The sequence below is a fragment of the Galeopterus variegatus genome, unplaced genomic scaffold (genome assembly GCF_000696425.1).
Source record: "Galeopterus variegatus unplaced genomic scaffold, G_variegatus-3.0.2 Scaffold954, whole genome shotgun sequence".
Taxonomy (NCBI): domain Eukaryota; kingdom Metazoa; phylum Chordata; class Mammalia; order Dermoptera; family Cynocephalidae; genus Galeopterus; species Galeopterus variegatus.
In genome coordinates, this window is record NW_007727065.1 from 158,508 (window position 1) to 184,399 (window position 25,892).

General features: G+C 40.5%; 1 protein-coding gene across 1 annotated transcript in view; it reads left to right on the forward strand.

Moving 5' to 3' along the window:
* The window catches only part of LOC103591265 (staphylococcal nuclease domain-containing protein 1), a 354,022-nt gene that overhangs the window by 145,787 nt on the left and 182,343 nt on the right, over nt 1-25,892 (forward strand). Inside the window, exon 4 of the mRNA XM_008573683.1 lies at nt 12,095-12,205. Coding sequence (XP_008571905.1) covers nt 12,095-12,205 — 111 coding nt within the window. The remainder of the gene's footprint in view (nt 1-12,094; nt 12,206-25,892) is intronic.

Genomic DNA, 25,892 nt, shown 5'->3' on the forward strand with positions numbered 1-25,892 from the left:
TGGATAGATTATTTTTAATGTTCTGATACATTTTTAATGCATTAAGGACATCTTAGATAATTCATGTGCACAGTAAATTTATTCCTATTTTATATAATTTTTAAACAGGACCTCAGAATAATAAAGGGAAATAGGCTGAAAATCAGAAGGCTCTTAGTTGCTCAGTGTGATGGTATTACTCTCAGTTTTTCTCTTAGATAACTCATTTAAACATTTTCTGGGTTTCTCTCTGGATCTGTCTTCATCTGTGTATGGAAGCATTTGGATTTGTTTATCTCTATGGACCGTTTTTGCTCAAAAATTCTATGACTTAGTTATAGTCAGTTATTTCTTTGTTTTCATCCAACAGCCCACGGAACCTCCTGGGAACTCAGTAAAATCAGTCAGCTAACCAGTAAATATTTATTGAGTGCCTACTAAGTGTTTCACTCTTGAACCGGTAGGGAATATAATCTGGTTGGGAAGGTAAGATATGTATAGAAAGGAAGATGACAATATGCAGCAGTAAAAGATAAATGCCAAGTGAGCGGTGTGGCCAAAGGCACAGGCAAGTGGAAGACACAAAGTTTGGTTGGTGGCTAAGGAGACTGTTGTGCTGAAGCAGAACAATGCAAGAAGTGTAATGGAATAGGGTTCGAGAAGAATATGAGGGCTAGAATGTAGAAGACTGCTTTCAGTCTGTTGCTCTAGAATTTGTGGCAAGTTTAGTCAAAAGAAAACTGGATTTGGAGTCAGAAAACCTGGCTTCTAATTGTGGCTTTGCCACTTACAACAGAATTACTTGTGGCAAGTCTCAAATGGTCTACTCTTTTCTAGAAGCAATGTATACTAACCACCTCTGTATTGCTGGAAGGATTAGGCTAATGTGTGTAAAATGCCTGCCCTGTAGTAGACAACCAGTAGATGTTCATTAAATCTGAAATTCTCTTTTGAGTGAAAATGAAAGGAAGAGTTGTATCATGAGATGTTTACAGGTTATGAGTTGGACAAGTTCATTGGCAAGGTCCTTTTTATCACTCAAATGCCACATTTTTACTCCCAGCCTATGGGTAGCCTTTCCTTTTGATTATAGGTCTGTCACTTACAAGCTTTGTAACCTTTCTGTTCCTCAGGATTCTCATTTGTAAAATAGGGATGATAACAGTCCCTATCTCATCAGAATTTTGTCAAAATTAAATGTTAATACATGTAAAGCATTTAGAATACTGCCCAATAGGCTGGCTGGTTAGCTCAGTTGGTTACAGTGCAGCCTTATAACACCAAGGTTAAGGGTTTTGTTCCCAGTACTGGCCAGCCACCAAAAAAAAAAAAAAAAAGGTTTCCATAGAATAGTGCTCGATAAATGAGTCTTCCTCCCCTTCCTAGTAACCCTTTCCTTTTCCCTCTCCCTTCTCTGTCCTCTTTACCCATACTCCTGTCCCACTTCCTTCTCCTCCTTCTCCTTCTTCTCTCCTTCCTCCTCCATTATCATCATTTCCTATATGTTAAGTCAATGTTTGTCTTCATGTGGGAAAATTTCAAAAAAGTTTTCTGTGGTGGTGGGTTTGAGAATGAGGATTACTTGCTAGCCTAATGCTTTAAGAAGATTAAACTGACAGTGTTTGGGATTGGTCAGCATTGCAAGGAGATCAGGTAGGGGAGGCTGTAGTAGTCCCTATGAAAGGTAGTGGAAGTCTCTGCTGGCATAGAGAGAAAGGATGGAAAAGAAAACATTGGCAGGAGAAACACCATAGATTTGAGTTCAAAGATTTTATATGGGAACCAGAGAGATGTCAGGCCTAGGTGACTGGGATATGATGGTCCTACAAATAGGGCTGTTGGGAAGTTGAGTGATTTGGTAGGATTCAGAAAAGCTTTCATCTAGGCAACTGAGTTTTATTTTTGAAATGCTGAGTTTTACATGATGATGAATCATACAAATTCACATGTCCTGCAAGTAGTTGGAAATGTGAGTGCATGGCATATTTAGCAGTGAGTAGACCAGTTTGGCTGGATTGGGAGTACAAGCTTGTTAGTTTATTTTTTTCAGGGTAGATCCGGTATTTAATTGGTGATCTTACTGTTTTTGAAGGATCTGTTTGTTTCCTTCCGGGAAAGAAGCATATTTGTTATATAGAGGGAGTATCACTTTGGGGACATTATCCCATGTTCTGTCATATAGGGAGATTCAGACAAGTCTGTACTGTTTTCTATGAAATAGATGTGTTTTCTTCACTGGTTTTCTTCTCTCTCTCATAGATAGGGATCTCAGAAAATATTGGATATTTGAAAAGGGACATTGTTTTATTGTTACTTATATTTAATATGTCCCTCATACTTCAGCCAATATTCATCATTGTCCTAACTTTCCCAAATGTTTTGCTGACTCAGCAGCGCAGTGAAAGCAGAGCTGGTATAATGGAGTATAAATACCATAGTTTTACTTGTCTTATAAAAGCATAACCATGATATTGCTAAATAAATGAAACTATCAAGTAAGAGGTGGCAATAAGATTACAGTACTGCATAAATCCTGAGGGCAGAATAAAATTGTCTGTTTACTGAGCATAACTATTTGATTTTATGCTTCTTCCCCCTCTTTTGCTAAATTGTTTCGACCCATATTTTTAACACTGTACTCTCCACTAGCCAGATTTATGAATTAGGGTAGCTGTTTAATTCTACTGCTTTTCACAAATATTTCTATCTTATTTTCCTCTGTCTGTTAGATGTTCTTGCAGGAGATAAAGGGTTGGTGCGCTCATCTAGGTAGGTAGGGCATGAGTGGGAGAAGGCATAATGGGTATGGTGTGGCTCAGAGAAGCCTTGGCGTAGAGAGTGAGCTATTCTAGCAGGGTACGTATGAAGTGACATCTCTTTATCACCTACTTATAAAAATTCAAGTCTGTATACATATTTAGTTTTATTTCTTTTCTTCCCAAACTTAAGGATGTTGTTCGTGCTCAGTGGGACGTAGCCTCTGAAGCTGAGAGGCTTTTGTCGGTGCTCAAGTGTAAGCCTGTTATTAATAATGAAGTTTGGATGGATATGTGCTGTAGGGATTCAAGGATTTGTCTGTCTACAAAGCAGTAATATTTTCATGGAATGACTTCTTTGTTCTCTTTCCTTCTGTCCTTCCTTTTCTTTCTTTCCTTCTTTGTCTTTTCCCTTTCTCCTTCCCTCTCTCCCTTCTTTCTTTCATTAAACATTTTACCAGTGTTTATGGGAATCCTTTTATTTCATTCTAACCATGCATCCTTTTCAGTTCTTGAAATAGTACTAAGTCCATTTCAATCTTCATTATTTTCTTTCCACTTTCCCTCCCTATGAGGAAGAATGATATGACCAAAAACTTATTGGAGAGATTTCTTTTGAAGAGTGCTTTTTTGCTCGATTTGCTTCCAAGTTCCATTCCACACTTGCCCATTCGTGAGTCTGGCTTTATTGGGTTGTGTTATGCCTTATGTTGCTATATAGCCACAGCTGGGCTGGTTGTTTGTCAAAGGCAGAGCCTGGAGTGAGGATCCCTTGCCCTAAGACTCCTGTGCCTTAGTGCAGCCCTTGATAATCATTAATTTTCCCCTCACTTCACCCTAGTTACTAAAGCCTGGCTAGGAATATAGAAGTGTTTGGATCTTCCTCTTTGCTTTCATTCTGTATTGTGAATGCTGGGAAATTCCCTAACCACTGTTTAGATCCTCTGGTGGCTATCCTGGGCGACAGGACTTGTTAAACACAAAAAGGAACCATTCAGTGAAAAATATTTTAAAAATCAATTTGAGTCATTTTTAGAACTACATAAATTTAAGGGAAGTGAAAAAATAGGGAAGATGGTAGGAGAGAAATTTAGTAAATCTGTAAAGGATGTGTGCCACCTCAAATGTTTCCAATTATTGCTCCTTCCAAAACAGAATCTCCTATCTACGGATGCTGTTGGTTATGTGAGGAGTGTCTCCTGGATGTATATGAAGCAAAAAAGGGATACAGAAAAAGAAAATCATTGATCCAGAGTCATAGGAATTCATCCGTTGGACTGGGGGATAAAAAAGACTGTGGGAGAGGTGCTGTATGACTCTGGAGATACCATCATATTAGCTTTTGGAAGCTACCTGTTGCTTTGTAGGACATTTTTCAGGTTTGAGAACTGGTTGGAAAATAGTAACTTAATAAACGATATCTGAGACTGGCTGGTTAGTTTGGTTGGTTAGAGTGTGGTGCTGATAACACCAAGGTCCAGGGTTCAATTCCTGCAGCAGCTGGCCACCAAGAAATAAAAATAAAAGATATTGCCCATTGTCTCTAGATCTCTGTCATCTAGAATATTATTCTTGTCCTTTACAGACTTATTTTGTCAGCTTGTAAAAGCCCAGTCTGTCTTAAGCCTGAAATTGTCAGGTTCCTGTCTAAAAAAAGTGTGGATGTTAGAGGTCTTAGTGTAAATTTGTAGAAAAGATCTGAAGGAAGCCTGGGTTTTGGGTTGTTAGCCATTGGGCATTTTCCCTACTTATTCATTGTCTTTTGGGATGGGGAGCCCACATTGCCCATTTATGTGAGCAAAGATGGAACTAATATTCTGAAGAAAATTGCTTTTCAATTTTCTGAGCTTTCCATTTCTTTATTGAATCCTATGATGGACCTCCCTTTCCTTGCCTATCTCTAACCTAGTTGTAAAGAAAGACATCAGCACCCTGCAGCTTCTATAGTAGATTAGCCCCAGAGTAGAACATCCCCTAAATAGCTGACAAGAAGTAAGATCTGCCATCTGGTATGTCAGATATCAATATTGGAACTCTGTCAGCCGGGGATCTCCCTCACAGCTCTTGTGAGAATGCCTGTACTTGTGAAAGCACAGCCAATGTGTAAAGGAAGTAAAGGCAGTTTTCCAGCATTAAGACATTCGAGCCTTTGAAGGTCATGGTTGACAGGCCAGCCATACATGCCTGATATCTCATAGTAAACAGCCAGGGGCTGCATTTTGACCTTAGTTTATAAAATTTGACCACAGGAACTTCATGTTATTGTAAAGAAGTTGTATAGTGAGTAAGCACATGTGTGTGCGCGCGCGTACACGTTCATGAATATGCATGAGATGTGTATCTATCTCTGTTAGGAATATATTGAGCTGTTAATTATCTTTCAGTCCTTTCCTTTGACCTTGTCTAAAATACTTTGCAGAAGCATTTCTTTATGGGTTTACTTTATTCTCAATATGTGCCCACATGTGTTTGCCTTAAGGAAAATATTCTGGTTTTATAATCTCCAGGGATACCTCAGTGATTGATAAAACATAGATGGCTTTTAAGTGGAAAGTGTTAAGCTCAAAAAGCTAGATAAAGATCTGTAAGCCAGAGCCACTGAGTTATCTGTTATCCTTTTCAGATGGAGTATGAAGGGGTGTGTGTGTGTTCAGTTATTATTCCCTATGCTCACTCTTTTGATATCTTTATCTATCCGTTTAGTCCAGGTTCTTTTTTATCAAGCAGTGCATTTCCTTTAAGTTAGCTCTGCTTATAAGCATCAAATCATTGAAGTCACAGAATGTATAAGTGAGTGAGAAAAAGTATATGTGTACATGGGGAAGGTTCTATCTTTATTATCACTATGAAATATGTATTACCTGTGGCTGTGCGTATAACCAGACAGGCAAACACATAACACATAGGCTGGTTCTTTCATGAAGAACAAGATCATCCTGAGAAGCTCTCTGCCTCTTCATAATTTGGCTCTATGGAAAGTTCGTGGTGTCATAGGACAAAATTACAACAAGTTGAGCTTAAAGATCTCAATTGGCTTTATTTATGATTCTAGAATCAAGCAACACTTTATTCCATAAAATAGAATAAGTGTTCCAATAAACTGAACAAAAGAGATTAGCTTTGTAGCAAAGGGCTTAAGAAAGCAAAAGGGCTGAAGAAAGCAAAAACAAAAAACAAAAATCAGATTGGTCATTTCTTTTTTTCTTTTTCTTTTCTTTTTAAAAAGATGACCAGTAAGGGGATCTTAATCCTTGACTTGGTGTTGTCAGCACCACACTCTCCCAAGTGAGCCATGGGCTGGCCCTAGATGGGTCATTTCAAAGTTAGTTTTCCTCATAAGGTGGGAACACGGAGACAGAACAATGGAAAAGTAGCTGGTTAACCATCAGGTTACTTCTAGTTACTTCTTTTGTGTAAGGATTAAAGCAGAGGGAACTTCATTATCATACCTACTGAAGATTTAAACTGGCCTTTTTGTGGAATTGTCTGTTATCTTTCTCTCTTTCTCCTGATTTCACACAACCTAGTTTGGTTTGGAAGTTTAGCAAGGGTGACTCCATTTTGGTTTTGACTCCATTTTGATTTTTAGTCTAGTCTGCTGGGGCCTAGTACAGGAGCTTAGTCCAAAACAATGGCCTCCTATAATTTTTATTTAACAGTGGTGGTTGGCGTTTGGGGGACAGATGGAAACAATTCAGTCTTAAAGCAATTAGGGTAGATGAAAGGAGACATATTTGCCCAGAGGGGTAGTCTGGCTTGGAGTATTAGAGCCCAATAGGAGGGTAAGTGTGTCAGCACAAGGCTTCAGAGCCCAGGCTGGGTGCATGCATCCACGTGGGCACTGGAGCCCGAGCATTCACTCAGGGGATTGACTGTGTAAGTAAAGGTACTAAGATAAGGCCAGGTTTCTCACTGTCAGAGAAGGGAGTTACAAATATGGAAAGGAAGAAAACCAGGATGAGCCCTGTAGTGGGATGGTAGATATCTGTGTGAAGACATGGTGTGTTGGTTCAGGTTCTCTAAGAAGCAGATGCTGAGGAGGATTAGATGTGTGAGAGATTAATTGGAGAAAATTCTTTTGATGGCAAATGGAAATGGAGCTGCAAGAGGCTGGGAGAGCCCTCAGACTGCAGTGCAGCCCCTGTGGAGAAGGGAGGGAAAGAAGGAAGGCTGGGTAGGAAAAGTCTAAGCTGGGGGCACTTCTAAAGAGAGTAGTTTCCTCAAGCTCATATGGAGATCTCGTGTCAGAATGGCCCATCAGAGGAGTCCCATGTCTCTCAGTAATAGGCCTGCCTTAGTATCTGTGTTGCACTCAGTTCCTGGCTGGGAGCAGCTGGTGGGAAGAATGGTTGTGACTGGAATAGCAGTGATGGATTTCAGAGCACAGCAGCTGGGCTGTCAGTCAATTATGCTTCCTGCAGTCAGAGATCCAAGAATCACAATTTCATGACTGTCACACGTGGTTTTCAGTAGTAATAGATAGATATAGAAATAAATTTATAGAAATAAATATAGATTTAAATGTGTCCTCCTTAGATAAATGGCTAATTCCAGAGCTGGGAAAGACAGTACCAGATAAGCCTGGAACATGCTGTTGTGCCAGAAAACAGGGAAGTACTCACAGAATGATAGGGGACATGTCCAAAGGACACAGAAGTTAGTTTGTTCCAGCTCCCACTGGCCAGATTGAGAACAATTTGAGCATCAAAATAAGGAACAATAGTGGTGGATTATAACCCTTTGAATAAAATGAGATTCCATGAGTTCATACTAATACAAATAAAGAAATTAATCACTTGGGAGTTTGATGAGGGAAGAAAATTATGTAATTCAAAGTGTCTCCTCGCAAAATATGTATTAATTGCAAAGAGGAAAATGTTAGATTTGGCGAGACAGAGAAAAGGAAGAAAGAGAACTGAGCCAGGCACTATTTCAGCCAAGAAGCTTTATTCCACCAGTGTAAAGGGGAGACCAAGTCAGATCACCTCCCACCCCCATAAACACTAAAAAGGTTTTATAAGGTTTGAATTAGAGGAAGGGTGTTGGGTGGTCGTTTTTGCATAAGAATCTGTTTTGCACAAATTCCAGTTTTTCTCGGTAAGCAAGGGGGTAGATGGTGGAAAGTTGATTAACATGAGGTAGGGAGGGGCAAGGGGGAAGAGGGTGGAAAGTTGATTAAGAAGGCTGTGCTGATGCTGGCCATGAGGCCTAATAGAAAAGAGTAAACTTTACAGCAGAGAAGCCTGGTAAGACACCACCCTAATTAAGTGATCAAAGTTAACATTGTCGGCAAATTATACATCAATACATAACTTGAACATGATCACAAAGAAACATCAGACAAACTGAAATAACTGGCCTGTACTCTTCAAAAGTATCAAGGTCATTATAGTCAAAGAAAGACTGGGAACTGTTCCAGACTAAAGAGACATGACAGCTAAATGCAATACCTAATTCTAAACTAGCTCCTTTTTTTCCTAAGTGTTCCATTAGGACAATTGGCAAAATTTGAGGTTTGTGGATTAGATGGTAATAAATGTGTCTGTGTTAATAACCTGGTTCTACTGGTCATTTTTTGAGTATGTAGGAAAATGCCCTGGTTTGTAGGAAATGCACACTAACGTATAAGGGAGTGATGGTATAATAGGTTGTCCACTTGTTCTCAAATAGTTCAAAGAAGAGGGGCATGTTCTTTGTACAGTATGTGCAACTTTTCTGTAAGTTTAGATAGTTTCAAAATTACACATACTCAAACACACACTGTGAAGTAATCCAGACTGTTTTGGACAATTATCTGATCTATCAATATATTGTTTATTACTTCCAATACTGAGGTGGGGGGGTAGGGGTGGGGAAGGCAGGCAAAAATGTGATCAAACGATTATAGCCTACCATTTAATTCTACTCTATCCTATGGGCATAGAACACCTTTTTTCCAGGACCCTGTGGTTTCAAAGCTATCTTATAGTGGAAAAATATGAGAATATTACAGCCTGCTTGCAGTGGAAAGGATTGGGAGGGGAAGATAAAATGTCAAACTACTTGTAGATCTTTTGAGAAACCCTGTATGTGAGACCCACGTCATTTGTGTTTTTATCAGAAACACCTGATCATGCCTAATGGAAACTGTTCACTTTTAATGCAGCCCTAACTTTCTCTTTTAGTTTGGAGAAGGATTTCAATCCCAGCAGTAATTCTCTGTGTTTCTAGCTAATACAGAGAGAGGTGACTTACTGTTAGACTTCTAAAGCTGATAGGTCCCTTCTTTATATGCTGATTGTGAATTATCCATTTGCACCAGACATGTGTAATTGGAATAGAATTACTGATACACTCAAGAAGGCAGAACTTATAAATTTGTCTAAAGCAGGATAATGTCATGGCACACAATTTAATGTTCTCTTTTCTGACTGGGCAACTGATCAGTGTACTGATGTCAGGTTCTGAGCCATCTTTAGCCAGGGGAAAATCTCCTGACCTTTCATTAGCAGCTGAAAGAAATGAATGATCCAGTCAAGTACATGGATCTAGGCTAATTCCATTTTCTCTATCTCCCTTTCATTCTCTTTTTAAATTGAAGTCTTAGATAATGTGGAGGAAAAAGACAAAAGCTGGGAAGGCATGTAGAAAGTTACTGATTCTATGGCGGCCAAACTTGGCTAGGAAAATAAATAATGTTCTAATGCTGTATCTCCAAAATGATTAGGTGTCTTTCTTATACCTAAAAGAACATCATATTTTTCTGGATGTTTTAAAACAAAATTAAAAGAATTTTCTTTAGTTTTGCAACAGTAAAAATTTTTTTTATTTGTCCTAAATAAGCTAAATAATTCCATTTAGAAAATATTTACTGTCTACTTTGTGCAAAGTACTATGCTAGGCACTGGGGTACAGAGCAAGAAAAACATGGCCCTTGCCTTCACAGATCTCATCATTTAGCAGGGAAGATAGACAATGAATTAATAATTGCAACATAATGTGAAGAGATATCACAAGGGAAGTGCACCAAGAGAATACATGTGATTCTCACATGCCTGGCATGTAGCAAATGTCCAATAATGATGGTTGTTATTATTTCATGTCTTTTTGCTCTCCTTACTGCTAAGCGCCAACACCACAACTGTTCCTCCAGGGGAAATCTGTAATTAGGGATAAGAAGCTAAGAGAATATGGTTTAGATGCTAAGCTTTAGAGGGAAGGGAGAGGAGAGTAGTGGGCAGGGAGTGGAGTGATCTGGGGCTCTAAGGCCTCAGGAACTCTATGTGGCAGGTCCTAACTGGGTTGTAGGTGTTTGCTGATAGGATAAAGAGGGCAAGGACTATGAAGAGGAGAGAAGAACTGTGACCTTGGTTCTCTGCTGGCCGGGCAGGTACTCACTAATTCTGTGAATTGATTTGAGCAGCTTTAACAGGAGTGGATCATTAAACATTTGTTCTGTTTTGCTTAGTATTCTCTAGTTTTTCATAAGAAGCTTGTTGTGTGAATTTTTCCTGCTCTGCCATTCCAGCTTTCTCCTCCAGACCCCATGTTTGACTGTAAAATGTCAATGCTCAGTAATTCAAAGTGTAGTAGCAAATATTTCTTTCTTCTTTTGGCATTTAAAATTGCCAAGGCATCTCAACCTGTCAAAAGTGGAGTAGTCCCCCACGCCACTCCCCAGTCTTCTTGCTAGCTCTTTGGTGGGTGGAGCTTCTCTCCTGCCCTGTTAGGGCTCCTTGGTGACAACCTCAGTTAAATCCTCACCATGTATCAACATCTACATCTACTAATTTGGGGCTGTAGCCTTCTCTATGCTGCCAAACACAACTCTGTGATAATGACAGCGTTTGCCAGCATGCTTAGGCGGTGACTCAGGAGACAGGGTGGCCAGCAAAGCAGCCTCTTTGTGGGAGTGGATTTTGAAAAGTGCTAATTCTGTGGTGGTTTGGAGATATTAATATCGTGCTGGCAGTAGATAAACAGGCAGCAGAGCGGCAGATAAGGAGAAGAGAAGCAGCTATGGCGTCTTTTCCTCCTTTCTCTACCGGCTCATTTTTACTTCTTATTTATTTAAAACTGTATCTTCTCCTGGGCTTTGATGAATAGAACCCTTAAATGGCTTAAATATGCACAGCTACTGGTTAGTAAAGTCTCAGCATCCCCACAGTATGACTTTTCAGAACCACTAGTGTGTTAAGAGTTAACTACATTTTGAAACAATGCTAAATCATAGCGTATGGCACAGTAGCCTATTGCTTACCATACCCTCTCCCTAAACGGCAGCGAACCAGATGGTTTGAGTGTGGCCTTTGGTGTAATTATGACAGACAAAAAGAAAGACATAACCACCACTCTCCCTCAATAATATCATGCTTCTTGCTTTCCAGTGTTTGCTGTAGTTTTTGAAAATGTGTCTTTACCATTTGATTGTTCATGTCAAAGTTCCCTTTCCAGGTTGGGGTGGAACCATGCAAACAGGCTTCATTAGTTGCCTGAGTTTCATTTCTTATGCGTTCTTCTCTAGTTAGTAGATGGAGGTCACTTATACTGGCACCTCTCATTCCCAAGTGGAAGCAATTTTCTTATTTTGGTGAAGAAAAGACTCAGTGCATTTGAGAAATGCTTTAAGTTGGATTCTAATCTGAGATCTCCTGTGGTCTCCTTGAAGTATTGCTCCAAAATTGGTCACCTTGAATTTTATACTTCTTACTTTCTTTGTTTCCCATCTCATTTCATTTTGCATAAAGAATTTCCTTTCTACCAGAATGCCTCCCTACGGCCTGCACCCTCCTCCCCAATTTATTCCTCTCTCTTCCCTTCTCCAAGCCCACTTTGGGTGAGAGAGAGAGATCACTTGCAGGAGTTCTGGTGAGAAGAGAAGCCCTTTGACTGTTATGTTAAACCAATGTTTCTAACATTGCCAAACTAAAGCAAGACATTTTCTAGTTACAGCATAGGCTAGAAAGGAGATTTTGAGAAATTTAGGTCATGCTTTTATGTGTTTAGTTTTTATCTCTGTGCCTGATATTTTAGAGCAGACTTTTCTTGAGGGTAGTGGCTTGTTTATAACATTCTGTAAATAGCCTGACCTAATGTGGGCTTTTTACAGATATTTTCTGCTAGTTTTCATGTGTGGATTGATATAGCAGCTGACTATACTAACCAGAAAAATGCTGAGCTAGGGAACTGTGTTATTCAACCTTTTATTTGGATTTTTTGTTTTTGTTTTTTTAGCTTAGCAACTCATCAGTCTCGAAATCCTTAGCTTCTCCCTCCCTCTGCCAGAATGCGTTAAGACTTCCAGGTGCTAACTGTTTATTTCTGTTGACTGAGCCCCATATGCACCTCTAGTGCTCACTGACCTATCTTTTCTGTTGCAGAAACATCGCAGAGGCTCTTGTCAGTAAAGGTCTAGCCACAGTGATCAGATACCGGCAGGATGATGACCAGAGGTCCTCACACTATGATGAGCTGCTTGCTGCAGAGGCCAGGTGAGACCAAAAAGTCACTACATTACACTGGGACCCACAGCCTCACTATTTTTTTCCCACTATTATTTTTTTTTCCACTGTTGTGCCCATACCTGAGCAGAATGTGCTGAGAAAGCTTTTATCCTTTTATTTTTCTAGTTTTTTCCATGAAAAGAAAGAGGGCACGCAGTGAACTTGCTGTCTAACCTTGGTTAAGTACACTTGGGCCTCCATTTTTTAAAATCTGCAAAATATGTATATATTAGATATGATCTCCCTTAGTAGATGTTATAAAGAAATCATGAATAAAACCACTAAATAAGATATGTTTATCGGCATTCCTGGTTTATGTGTGCAATGCATTTACCTCTGTTTCCTACTTCCAGAGGCCTCTACTCCCAGCCCCTTCCATTTATCACCTCTAGACTTTTTGTCACGTACAAAGGAAATGAAAACATTTATTAGGAAATGAGTTTTGGTTTCAATTCTGATAGTTGGCAGGAGACCGTTTGTGGAGCCCCGGGACATTTTACTTTTGTCCTTCATCCCTGTGGCTGGTTGCCCCAAGGACATGCATACTGCTCAGCAGTATTTCTTGCCATTGACATTCCTCAAGGCTCTTACTCGGGGAGACTTTTGTCACTGGGTGGTGCTGGTAGTTGAGTGATTCACAGACTTCCTGGGAAACAGAGCAAGACCTGAGCTAGTTATTGCTGAACTAACTTGGATAGCTTAACAAACTGTTTGGACTCAACCAAAACATGTTCATTGTTTCAAAGTGATGGCAGGGTCTTGTTTCACTCAGCAGTTTTTCCGTGGCCTTTAGGATGTATTTAGTTCTAGAAGTTTGGTAATTGTCAGGTTATACTCTATAGTTAGAGGGGGAATAATTTGGGGCACGTGTTATCTAATCTCAGCCTCAGACTTTGTCATTGAGATCTCTTCTCCTGCCCTTTGGCCCAGAACATTGCCCTGCTATGCGACATTTACCTTTAACACCATGTCACATCCTGATGGATAGAGCATCTATAGAATGTCACACAGAATGTCAGCTGAGAAATCAGTCTGTCAGGCTACTGTGGCTTTTTGGGTTCTTTCTTATGGGTTTTCCCAATAGGCCTTGTCTGTGTACCTGATTCTTAAATACAAAGTTCAGTGAAAATGCCCATACCTTTGGTTGTTTGATGTTTATTAATGGCTATTTAGAAAATGATGTGCTAGGGCTGGCCCGTGGCTCACTTGGGAGAGTGTGGTACTGATAACACCAAGGCCACAGGTTCGGATCCCTGTATAGGGATGGCCGGTTTGCTCACTTGGGAGAGCGTGGTGCTGACCACACCAAGTCAAGGGTTAAGATCCCCTTACTAATCATCTTTTTTTAGAAAAAGAAAATGATGTGCTATATAGTCCTCAACTGGTGTTTCTTATAATCCTCCTCACTTACTCTTTCTTCTGTCCCTTCCTATATTATCACTAAGCCAAATAGGTCCAAAGAACCCATGATGGGAAATGTGGCTTCACATCTCCTAGATTTGATCATCTAGCTCCTCTAGGAAATGGACAATTACTAAACTATAGATGGGATTCAGGGGGTGGGTCTGTGGTGGACATGGTCAGCCTGATCTGATGGTGACTTGAAGAATAGGTTATGCCTTCCCAGAGTAGCAGGAGCACTTAGCAGTACATTAGGATATATAGTCATATTTTCCGTGCTGGGTTTACTCTGCCACTAGTGAATATTTAATTCTGACAGGCAGGTAAGCGTGGAAATAATTTGCAAAGCTGCTCTGGAAAGTGAGGCCAGAATAATCTCTCTTATTATGCTGTTAGAAATAGCCGTGTTGTGTTATAATGTTTAATGAGTATGCATAGATAGTGAAATTTTTTAAGTTTTCAGTTTTAAGAAGAAAACAGCCTCTTTAGTGCTCATTTTGTGCTGAAGTAATGTAACAAGATGCTTGCTTGCTAAAGCAGTGAGCTGCCTAGAGATAATTGTGTTAAGCCATTGCTTTCAGACTGATGGTGAAAAAATTGGCTTCAGGGTCATTGCACTGTTGCAGGTTGAGTAAACGGAGAGAAATTAAGCACTTGCCTGAGTACGTGAGGTATTGCCATAGGCAATACAGGCCTCATAAAGAATAAGGAGGAATGGGCACCATGAACTGTGAGTGGGTTTTCGTTTGGAGCAGTGTTGTCAGTGAGCCCCAGGATGGTGGCTCAATGCCATCTTCTAGATGCTAACCCCCAGCAAGGCAAAATCAGATCCAAGAAAGACCAGAACACCTGCTAGATAAGCATGGCGGTTTTGTAGCCATTAGAAAAGATTTTTAGTGCAGTGTACCTTTTTTTGAAAATGATAAAGTCGACCTCTTTTCAAAACCACCTGTCTTCTGACACTCTCCTTTATTTTAGTGCACCCTCAGTTCGAAGCACTCCGCTCCCCCACCACACATTCCCGTGTTCCCTAGCATTCTTACTTGCTTCTGTCATGTTACAGCATGTCAAAACTCTTTTTACATGCTCTCCTGCCCCTTATTCTGGCTGACTATTGAATATTGTCTGAGTCTAAGGTTGTTTTCCCCTAGATAGATTCCCCTATATTTTTTGCAGTTGAACTCTGCTTTGTGATTTTATGCCCATGTCAATGTGGTTCCTCTATCTCCCAGCCTAGTGTCCTCTGCAGATCTCATTAGTGAGTTGTTTACTCCTTTTCTTGCCCTGAATAGAACCCCTAAACAGGAATGGCTTTGGTGTTGACCCTAACTCTCACTGTATGGACTGTCACTTAACTGTCTTTTGTTTATCATCTTTCAGCCACTTTTTAATCTTCAGTTATTGTGTACTGAACCAAGCCAATTTGAATTAATTTCCCAAGTAAAATTTCTTGAGGTACTGTATCTAATGCTTTGGCAAAGGTCAAATTAATAACATCTGCTGCATTCATATCAGTCAGTCATTGTGAAACTCTAGGTAAGTAACAGGTGAGTGAAGGTAACGTAGCAAGGCTGTCGTTCTCATTCATCCCTCCCCACAAGAGGGTCGACTGCAATAGATTTATTTGACCCTGCCCCTGGTTACCTGTTTTTCTCTCTGTTTATCACTAGTGATAGCAGCAGTGGTGCAGAGTGCTCTCCCATTGACTTTGCTTTCCAGTGCACTGCTAGGCCATTAATCCTTTTAGAAAAACATTATGAGCTTTGGGGAAAGGGCAGCTTGTTAGCTTGTTTGACTTCTCAGGTCAGCTCAGCGGCATGCTTAGGAGTTGATGAGCTTTCCTCGGACCTGGCAGCCGCTACTTCCTCTGCGAGAGGGCATGATCTGCCAACCTTTCTCAGAACATCTGATGGCCACTCAGGAAGTTAGGCTCTTGTTAAGAGACTAGGTGAGACAGAAGGGGAAGAAGAATACCAGTTCGCATTTTGCTTGTTTTTTCCAAGCATATTCACTGGCCTGCTAGAAATAAGTTCTACCACCTCAGCAGCTCTGTTAGTTTGCCGACCCTTCGAGGCTCCATTCCGTTGCCTGTCTGCTCTTGGAAAACCCTCATTATGTCTCAGATACGTGGCCCATCTAGAGGAAGCTACGTCTTTTTTTTTGTTTTAAAGGATAAATAAATAAAACTAATTCCCAAAAGGCAGTCTTCCTTTCTAGCTCAGTTGTCTGTCATCAGCTGCCTCCTCCCTCATTACCTTGTGTCTTGGTAAGATAAGGTTTTGGCATTTTCTCATGTACTCTCAGACCTTGTTTCTCTCATGGGCTCTGTTGAAAAGCCCTTGATTTTGTCCCAGCGTTCTGAGAGCTCCAGTGTGTGTGTCCTCCATAGTTTTTGCAAAAAGAACTTAGGTGCAGCTGACCCACTGTTCTCCATGACATTCCTGAACGTGGTTCCCCTTTTTAGAGACATCACGTGGGCTGCTTTGGGAGTGTGACACATCATTTCTTTTCTGCACCATCCTAATGTTTCAGCCCCATGTTGGCTTAACACTTCCAGTCCAGTTCTTGTTTCACTTCAGTATTTCTGTTAGCTGACCTGCTGCATCCCTAGTATTTTGGGAGGAGATGGGGGTAGGTGGCTGGCCGGCAGGCAGATCCGAACTCTTGGCGTTGGTGTTATAACACCACATTCTAAACAACTGAGCTAACCAGCCAGCCCCCATTCCTAATCTTGATGAGGGTTATAAACTTGAGGCAGAGCTTTTGACTCCTTCAGAAAATATCTCTTATAACCTTCTGAGTTATTTCTGAGATAGTGAATCATTATCAGTACCCTTCTTATTTTCTAAAGTGCTGTAAAAATCTCTCATACACTCTATGCCACATATTTCATACAACACATTTAGTTTAAATTGAAGAGGCCAAAATGTGAATTTTGTCATCATGGTAGGTGTCTTCCAAGTGGGCCTTTGTTGAGCATGTTATGGACACTGAAGATGAGCTGGTAGGGACTGGAGTCAGATCAAAGCCTGGCCATGAGCTATGTTTTCTTCAGGTACACACACATAGGGAATATCATCTGTGTGCATTCTCCTGAAGCTACCAAAAGCTTTACTTCAAAATGTAATATTTTAAGAATTTCCTAGAAACTATTAATCTGTGGCTCATTGCAGGAAAACACAGAAGTTATGTTAAGTTCAGTATCTGGGGCTTTATTCCTTTAAGGCACCTTTTAATTCTAAGATTTTGTGATTTCAGAATAGTATGTATATATTCAGAAAAGAAATTGATGCCCCAGCTTGACTGTGGGAAAGCAATTGTATTGAACAATCTGGTGTCTAAGCAGATTTAAATGAATTTAGATTCAGTCTGGTCATACATAATGAGGTTAGGGTTATCTCGGGAGAAGAGAAAAGGGCAGGCTCTCTCTTATCTTTTTCATGTATATTCTATTTCTTGCCTGGCACACTGCATACTCAGAAAACCATGGTGTTGTCCTCCGTCTTTGAGAGGCAAGCATTTACCTGCCCCCACCTCAGCTTTGCCTTGGTCCTCTCTTCCCAGTCCCTTCAAGGACTCATTTTTCTGATTGAGCAAACCCTGTTTTAAATAAACAAAAAATTAGTGTTCCAGTCTTGCTGACTTCTACATCTCCAGTCTCCAAACCCCATCAGCACAGTCTCTTGCTTTGTTTCAGTGTGATTGACAGCACCCTCCTACTTTCAGGCTTCTCTAGAAAACCGCTGGCATTTCCGTCACAGACTTGATCAAAAGGCAGTAAACTTGTTGGGAACTCTTTCTTTCCTAAGCCATTACTAGGAGAGATACAATTTTTTTTTTTTTTTTTTAAAAATGACCGGTAAGGGGATCTTAACCCTCGACTTGGTGTTGTCAGCACCATGCTCAGGCAGTGAGCGAACCGGCCATCCCCATATGGGATCCGAACCCATGGCCTTGCTGTTATCAGCACCGCACTCTACCGAGTGAGCCACAGGCCGGCCCCAGGAGGAGAGATACAATTTTTTTTTTTTTTTAAAAATGACCGGTAAGGGGATCTTAACCCTCGACTTGGTGTTGTCAGCACCATGCTCAGGCAGTGAGCGAACCGGCCATCCCCATATGGGATCCGAACCCATGGCCTTGGTGTTATCAGCACCGCACTCTACCGAGTGAGCCACAGGCCGGCCCCAGGAGGAGAGATACAATTTTAACTGAGTATCTCTCTTGGTGATGCAGTTACTGGGGGGCTTACCACTTTCCATGCTTTTATAGCAGTTACTTGTAAATATATCTTGCAGCTCCACTGAAGCACCTTTGATACCGCTGGGAAGGAAGTGCTCTTGGTCTTCCCACTTAGCCAGAGCAGTTCTACTTTATTCTGATGTATAGGGAAGTTTTTCCATAAAATTTCAATAACTGGAAGAAAAGAAAAACTTGTGCATTAAAAAAAATACTTTTTGGTAGGTTCCTTCATATCTGTTTTCAATGTTACTGGCATTCACATACTGGGTATGAACAGAATGTGAAGAGTTACTTAGCTTTTTCTGTTGCTAAATTAAAAGATACAACTTTAGGACTTATAAATGGAAGAGGTCAGTATACTGATTTGGCCCAGTTCTGATTTTTTAAATGTCTTGATAAGAAGAAGCAAGTTTTATAACTGTACCAATCTGTTGAGAAAATCGGCATTGAATTTGAGTGTGTGTGTTTTGAAATTTTGAAAGTGACATATCCTATCACAGGGTATAGATTACATGAGGTAATCAGTTCTCCAAGAAAGCAAATCTTTCCTCTGTCAGGAACAGTTATTCAAGGCTGGTTTATCATGCATGTGATGGCTTTGCATTCATTTTTTCTCTTTATTCTCATTTTCTTGAATGTATCCTGGGTCCCAGGCATTGGGGATAATAGTAGTGAACAAAAAAGATAATAGACTCAACCCCTTACAAAACACGCAATCTCAGAGGGACAGGCATTAAGTAATTTTAATAGTATCTCTGGATATTGCTCTTTTTTCCTATTTCTTCTCTTTTCTCACCTGTCTTCTTAGCCCTTCCTCTTTTCTCCCTCTTTATATTAACACTGCTTGCCTTACATCTTTTTTATTCCATCTCTCATTTTTATTAAATTTTCCCCTAAGAGCATCTCCCTGAAATTTGTCTTTTCTGTCTAGCCTCTGTTCTTTTCTTCTCAAAAGTTTAATGGTACAGCTTTAAATAAACCAAGATATCTCACTTTCAACCTAATGACCTCAACAAGTGAAAGTTCTCTTTGAATAAAACCAGAACCTAATGAATACTGTTAAAAACAGAGCTTTTACTTGATGTTTTCCTTTTTCCTTCACTGTTTAATTGCAGATTCCTGTAACACCAGAGTACTGTTGGATTTTTAGCTCAGGCATCATAGAAAGCAGGAGTCGGGTGAATTATCTTTTGCCCTCTTCACCCGGCTGCATTACATCATGCCAGTGCAGGTTGGAAGCCAGCACAGAAAAGGAGTCTGGCCTTTCTCTTAAATACCCTAATGGCTCCCTTTCCTTTTTAACTCTGGAAATGCACAGCCCCACTACATTTTGGGCTTGCAGTTAGGTGTCACAGTCATGAGGTTACTAATTGGATTCAGCACGTGTTGGTGGGGTGGGGGTGTTCAATGTTGGGAAGTAGGGTAGATCAGCTATTGCAAGTGGATGTGATAACAGGAAAATGCATTAAAAGAGCTGGTGTGGGGAAGTGATTTGACGATACAGCTGAATGTGGGGAAATTTAGCTTTTCCCTTTCTTCAGAAAAGATGATGCACTCAACATCCAAATAGCAGTAATCAATCTGCATTTAAGGCAACACAAATGGCCACTTCTGGAGAGCAGTATAATGTCTCCATTTCCAAATAGTTTTCTCCTTCAGGATATTAAGAGGATCTGCTCACTCCCTATCCTTCTCTTCCCTCTCCACCCCCAGTTCCTTCTGATGAAACTCAAGCTGTGAGACTTTTCTTGATGACTAGTGTGAGGCGACTGGGGTCAGGTTGGAATCCATTCGCCTATCTGCTGTCTTGCCTACCAAGCTGTGGGTAGTTCTGCATGTCATGATCAAATGACGAACTGGTAATAAGAAATCCTCCTGGGGCTGGTCGGTTAGTTCAGTTGGTTAGAGCATGGCGTCGTAACACCAAGGTCAAGCAAGGGTTTGGATCCCTGTAGCAGCCCGCACCCCCCCCCCCCATAAAAATCTTCTTTGCCTGATCTTTTCTGTAATCATTAGTCTGCACTGGTTGTATTCCTTTAGAGGAAATGGTTCTAGAAGATTTTGTCGTTGGCATGTCCCCACCCCACAATATGTTCATCTGCAGCAACTTTTGTGTCCAGAGCAGCTTGTCTATTCTATTCCAGTTCACTATTCTCTTGGCTAAGAGGCTCCTACTCCTCTTGCACAACCCCAAAATATGTGGTACATTTGAAGTTTATCATTCTGGGGATATAATCTCAATCCAAAGTAGTCATAACAATGAAGTGGTTAACACTTGACCCTTGACATTCTTGAATGTCTTATAACTTGACTTTCTAACCGGTGGTTCTCAGACCAGAAACATCATTTCCACTGGAGAACTTGTTAGAAATGTGAATTTTCAGCCTCCCCCCCCACCACCCCCCTGCCATCTCTTTTAACACATTCTTCGGGTGATTCTGATGCACACTAAAATTTGAGAACCATTGCTGTAAACAATTTTTTGATGGATCTCTGCATGATTTTTTCTCATTAAATTTATTTTTTCTTAATTGACATAATAATTGTATATATTTATGGGGTACATTGTAATAATTGGGTACATGTGTACAATGTGCAATGATCAAATTATTGTAATTAGCATATTCATCACCTCAAACATTTGTCATTTCTTTGTTTTGGGAACATTCAAAATCCTCTCTACTAGCTGTTTGAAATCATACAATAAATTGTTGTTAATGGTAGTCTCCTTATAGTGCCATAGAACACTAGGACTTATTCTTCCTGTCTAACTATAAGACCACCCTCTTTCTGTCCCCCCTAAACAATTCTTGACTGCTGTAAAACAAATCAAAATGTAGGTCCTTTAATGGCAGATTAGTCATCATTATCACTGGAATTATAATCATGAACAAGGCATGGAATGGACAAGCTCTGGATTTCTATAGAATGTCCTAGTTCTTCATTCCCCTTGACTCCTGTCCCTTTCCCCTTCCTCATACTCTAAATTCAAGGCTCCTTAATTTGATTCCTTCTGAGTAACCTCAACCTGCTCTTGGCTAATTTAATGTGAAATCATCTTGAGTGTTGCAGTGCTTGCTTGATTTGGCTCAACTGCAGTGTCAGGTGCTGAGTGGGTTGGAGAGCTGAGTCTCTCCCTATCCTACTTTTGCTCTAATCCTTGGAAATCTCTCAGGAGGACTATAGTTCGAATAATTTATCACTGGTACATCAATGCACAGAATTTCATAGCTGCTCGTTGAAGGGAAACTCCGCCTCATAGCTTTCTTTCATTTGTAGGATTCTTTGCATCTAAATTTCTTGTAAACTCCGTTTTATGCTAAGCCTCCAGCTTTGTGTCCAGAAGTTAAGAAGGATTACTTCCCATTCCTCTTGCTTTACATCAAGTTGAGAGAGCCAAATCTTTAGGGTGTGACAATGAATCTTTTCCAGTATGTCCAAGTAAATGTAGCTCACATTGGAAAACCATTATCTAAACCATATATTAAAGAATAGTTGCTTTTCACCCAGTCAAAAGACACATTGAAATTTTCTATAACTTAACACAAAGGTCAAGGGTTCCGGTCCCTCTACCAGCCAGCTGCAAAAAATAAATTCTGTCACTGCTTTGTTCATGTTACAGTAACAAATATCTTATCAGGTGTATTGGGGATAAAAACAAAAACGTATGAACTAGTAGTGATTTGGGTAGACAAATATATAATTGCAAATATAATTGCAAAAGTGGAGATATATGAGGTTACTTCAAAAAGTTCATGGAAAGATTTTTATTATCTTTCTTTTAGTTGTTTTGTTTGACAGCCGGCCAGTTCAGGATCCAAACCCATGACCTTGGGGTTATAAGTGTATTATCTTTTAATTCTGTTTTTCCAAGAACTTTTTGAAGTACCCTCATATATGGATAGCTGGGATGTATGGGGAAAGGAGCACCTATGTCAAAGGGATACCCACAGATAGAGTCCATGAGGCAAGGCATGTTCTGTCTGGTTTGCCTTGGGAAAGGGAAGTGGAAAACAAATACTAGTTCCTTGACCTATGATATAGCAGTTCTACTTCTCTCAGTTTACCTAAGGAAGTAATTAGCAAGGTACCCATCAGATTGCCTAAAAGTTATTCCTGTGGCATTATTTATAACAGTAAGTATTATATTCACATAAATATCTAGCATTAGGAGATTGATTAAATTATGAAATATACATCCATATGATAGATTTACTGTGCAGCTATTAAAATGATATAAAGAATTTAATGAAAAAGAGCCTACAAAACTTTTTCCAAAGTATAAGTGGGCAAGTATTGTGTGTATAACAACTCAGAAAACATGTTGTGGTGCTTTTGTCTTAGAATGGGATTATGAATCATTGTCACCCTAAATGTTTTCTGATGGAGTTTGTGATCAACAGCAAAACTATAAAACTAATGTCATTGAGGCAGTTTGAGTAATCTCACCTTTCTGAGGCTTTGTCCTCTCAAGAAGACTTTAGACTGCTAATGCCCATTTCTGCCTAGCTCTGATATTCCTTTGGTCTAATCTGGAACAGTAGAGTTTGCTCATCTTTTGCAGGTATGTTCCCATCATCTGTAGCATTGGGTTGGTTGTTCTCTGCCATGGAGCTCATAATTCCCCCATTCCCCCTACCTACCCCTGCAGATCCATTGTCATACCTGGCACAATAGCATGTGACTTCATTTCTTCCTTGTATTCGTTTTAGAGGAGATGATGACCTGGAGTTCTTTGTTATTTGCTTCACTGCCTCATAATACTTACTGACTCATTAGTCCACCCACCTCCCTTTGACCATAGGACTCAATTTCCTCATTTCCAGTCTATGGGCTCTCCATCTTTTCTGGCTTTCTTGTCAGTAATTCTCATTTTCATTGAAAATGCAGCTGTGTCATCTTGGAGCCTGCACCTCCCGTTCTGCACCTGTGTCTGCTCTGTATTTTATTTTCTCAGTGGCAGGGCCCTGTTGCTTCCTCCAACTGCCAAGGAACCAGTAGAAAAGCTGAAGGAACTGTTCCTTGCTGCCATGTTTTATTGATATCTGTACGTGGTTCATGCTGAAACACCACATTTTATCAATGTTCTTTAGAAGATTAGCAAGTTTTTCACTCTCTGTTCTGTTTCTTAACTTTTTCTGTTGGAATTATTTCCCTTTCTCCTGAGTCATTTATCCTTTATTGGCTAGTAGGAGTTCCTCACAATCCTACCACTTGGCTGTTTTATTGTTTACAGTGGTCAGAGCTTTGCTCCCACTTGGTGCCACACAGGCTCTTGCCCATCTTCTCTAGTTCCAGGAGACTTGATGGGGATGTGAAGCTTTTGTACTTAAGGCTTCAGTTTCTGCTTAGAGTTCAGGCTTTAACCTCTTCTGCCCTGTAGCATAGATCACAAAACTGTACATGCAGGAGAGACGGCAAGCCTCCTTCTGTTGCCTTGCAGTCACTTTGGTATTATTGTCCATGTCTCCAATTTGAAATACTTTTAGCATTCTGCATTAGTCAGTCAGTTACCAGGCATTTGTTCAGCTTTACTAGGCACACTTTAATTGAAGTAGATGACCCAGAGTTTATATAATTATGTGAACATAGCTCTGTGTTAAATACCATAGCAAATGTTAAGGACAGAATCCTAACCCTCAGAGGGCCTATAGTCTAGCTATAGAAATAAAGATTAACACATAAAGCAATATGAACGTTATGTGTTGTAGTTTATAATTACATGTTGAGCTGAATGATACATACTAACACACACACACACACACACAATACAATTTTATGACCATTTCAAAGGAGTTCATTGATACTCCCAGCATCCTAACTGTGGCTCACCTAGGACCCCAGGTTAAGAATTCATGATGTGGCAATTATCTTATGACTGTAGGGAGGGTGTGGCTACAAATACATAATAACTCTTTTATTCTATTGTGTTGGCCTGGAAGGAGAGATAGGACTAAGGGGAACAAAAGTCCAGGTGAACACACATGAGTAATAACCTGCATGTAGGAGGCATGGACAAAATGGGGCCTAATAGGACTAGAGGGGGTGATGTGGAAATCATGTGAAGACATAAACTGGGACCACATGGTAGAGGACTATGAAAGCCAAGCCTAAGAAGTTCCACTTGATTTCACAGGCTCATGGTCTTTGTTTTGGGTGTAAGTAGGGGTGTGAAATGATGTAACAGATTTTTACTGAGAAGTCATATATATGGTAGTGGTATGCAATGTTGAATGAGTGGTATGCAGTATCAAAAGGAATTGAGTGAATTTAGTTACAGTATTCCTGATGCCAGCTGGAAATAAACTGGTGAGGGCTGGGACCAAGAGGGTTACAAAAGGGCCAAGTGAACACAAGTATGAAAGAAGAAAGTGTTAAATATAGCAAAAGCAGAATTAAGGGACGTCTTGGATGCTGGTTACTAGGAAAGCATCATTCTAGGGAAGTTACAGATGAACAGACATGTTCAGGGGCTCCTGCTCTCTCTCAGCTCTGTAGCCTCCCTTGCCCATCATCTCCCTGCCACCTCTGTATATGCCATCTCTCCTTCCCATCACTTTATTTTCTTTAGGTCCCTTTTATGTATGAAAGATTTTTTGTGAAGCTCTGTTGAAAGCTCCTGCTCCCTAGGAAAATTCACATATACTTTAGGGTGGTTCTTAGATATTTCTAACATCCTGGCTGAAGCTCAATTTAATTTACTTTGCCAGGTTAAGAATTCCTGATGTGACAACTATTTTATGATTGTGTTATGGTTAGATCTAACCATAAATCCTTTGAATTTCTTTGTAAGCTTATGATATTTTTTCAAGATAACTATCTGCCATTATTGAATTGGTAATAAGATCGAGGCTGCTCGTCAGCACAGGATGGTTGGAATGTTACCGTGGTACTAAGACTTGGCTGGGAAAGAGTTGGTCCTTAGGATTTCCGTGCAAGCTAGGGACCACAAAACCTAAGAGCAAACTATTCCTTCACACAGAATGTGCGCTGAGATTCTAATCCTGTTCTGCTGAGGACATGGGGATGATCTCGCTGTAACAAAGTCCTCATCTGCCTTTGCAAAGCTGTGGGTTTTATCTTGTAGAGGGAAGGCAGTAGCACCTAATGCATGAGAATTTCAAACTTAGCTATGTAATGAAAGGTTTTTCAGTGCTCTGAATGGAGTTCATCTCCCACATCATAGCACCCTTCTAGGAGCTTCTAGAAGCAACCTAGAAAACTGAGTTTTCATCCCTCTTCTGTCGTTTTACCCCTTTATGTGGATGTGTACTAACTTTTCCGGGCTGGTGGTGATTTTTGTCCATTATTGACACTGCTAGACTTTGCCACGTTTGTCCTGCTGTGTCTTGGAAAAGAAAGCCTGTGAGAGGAGCAGGCTGTGTTCTGTCCCACTGCTTCCTTTTTCCTGGCCAGCCTGAACATCAGCCTGCCTTTGTGAGGAAGCAGCTATGAAGCAAACGCAGCAGGAGCAGTTTGGAAGTCAGGAGTTGCATTCCTTGCCTAACAGAAAGGGATGTAGAGCTGTGGTTGTGGCCTGCGAGGAAAGGCAGTGTGGGGAGGGAGTGTTAGTGTTTGCCCTGTGGAGCGGGCATCAGTGGAAGCAAACCCTCCCATGTCACCAAGACAGAGCTCCACAGACCTATCCCAGAGAAACTGCCTCTGAGAAGTGGTGACAAGGCAACATACCTTGTCTTCAGCAGAGCCTGGATCACCACGTTTCTTTCCCATGTATACAATTCTGCGTAGGCAGCCATGTCATATATTGTCATAGTATGGAACAAAGATGTACATGCCCTTTGGCAAGGAGCTGTGGCAAGCCTGCAGCTCTTGGCTTTTGCTCCTTTCCTCTTTGAGATACATACCAGAATTTCTACACTAGGAGGTTCCACCCATACTCTTTCAAGAAGAAGCTCTTACTGTGGCATCAACCTTGTGTCAGGCTGAGGGATGTTTTCTGGAGATGGTGCACTCAGGGTCATTTTGCAGCAGTGTGGTAGCAAGAACCAAAGCAACCTCAGCACAGGAAAGG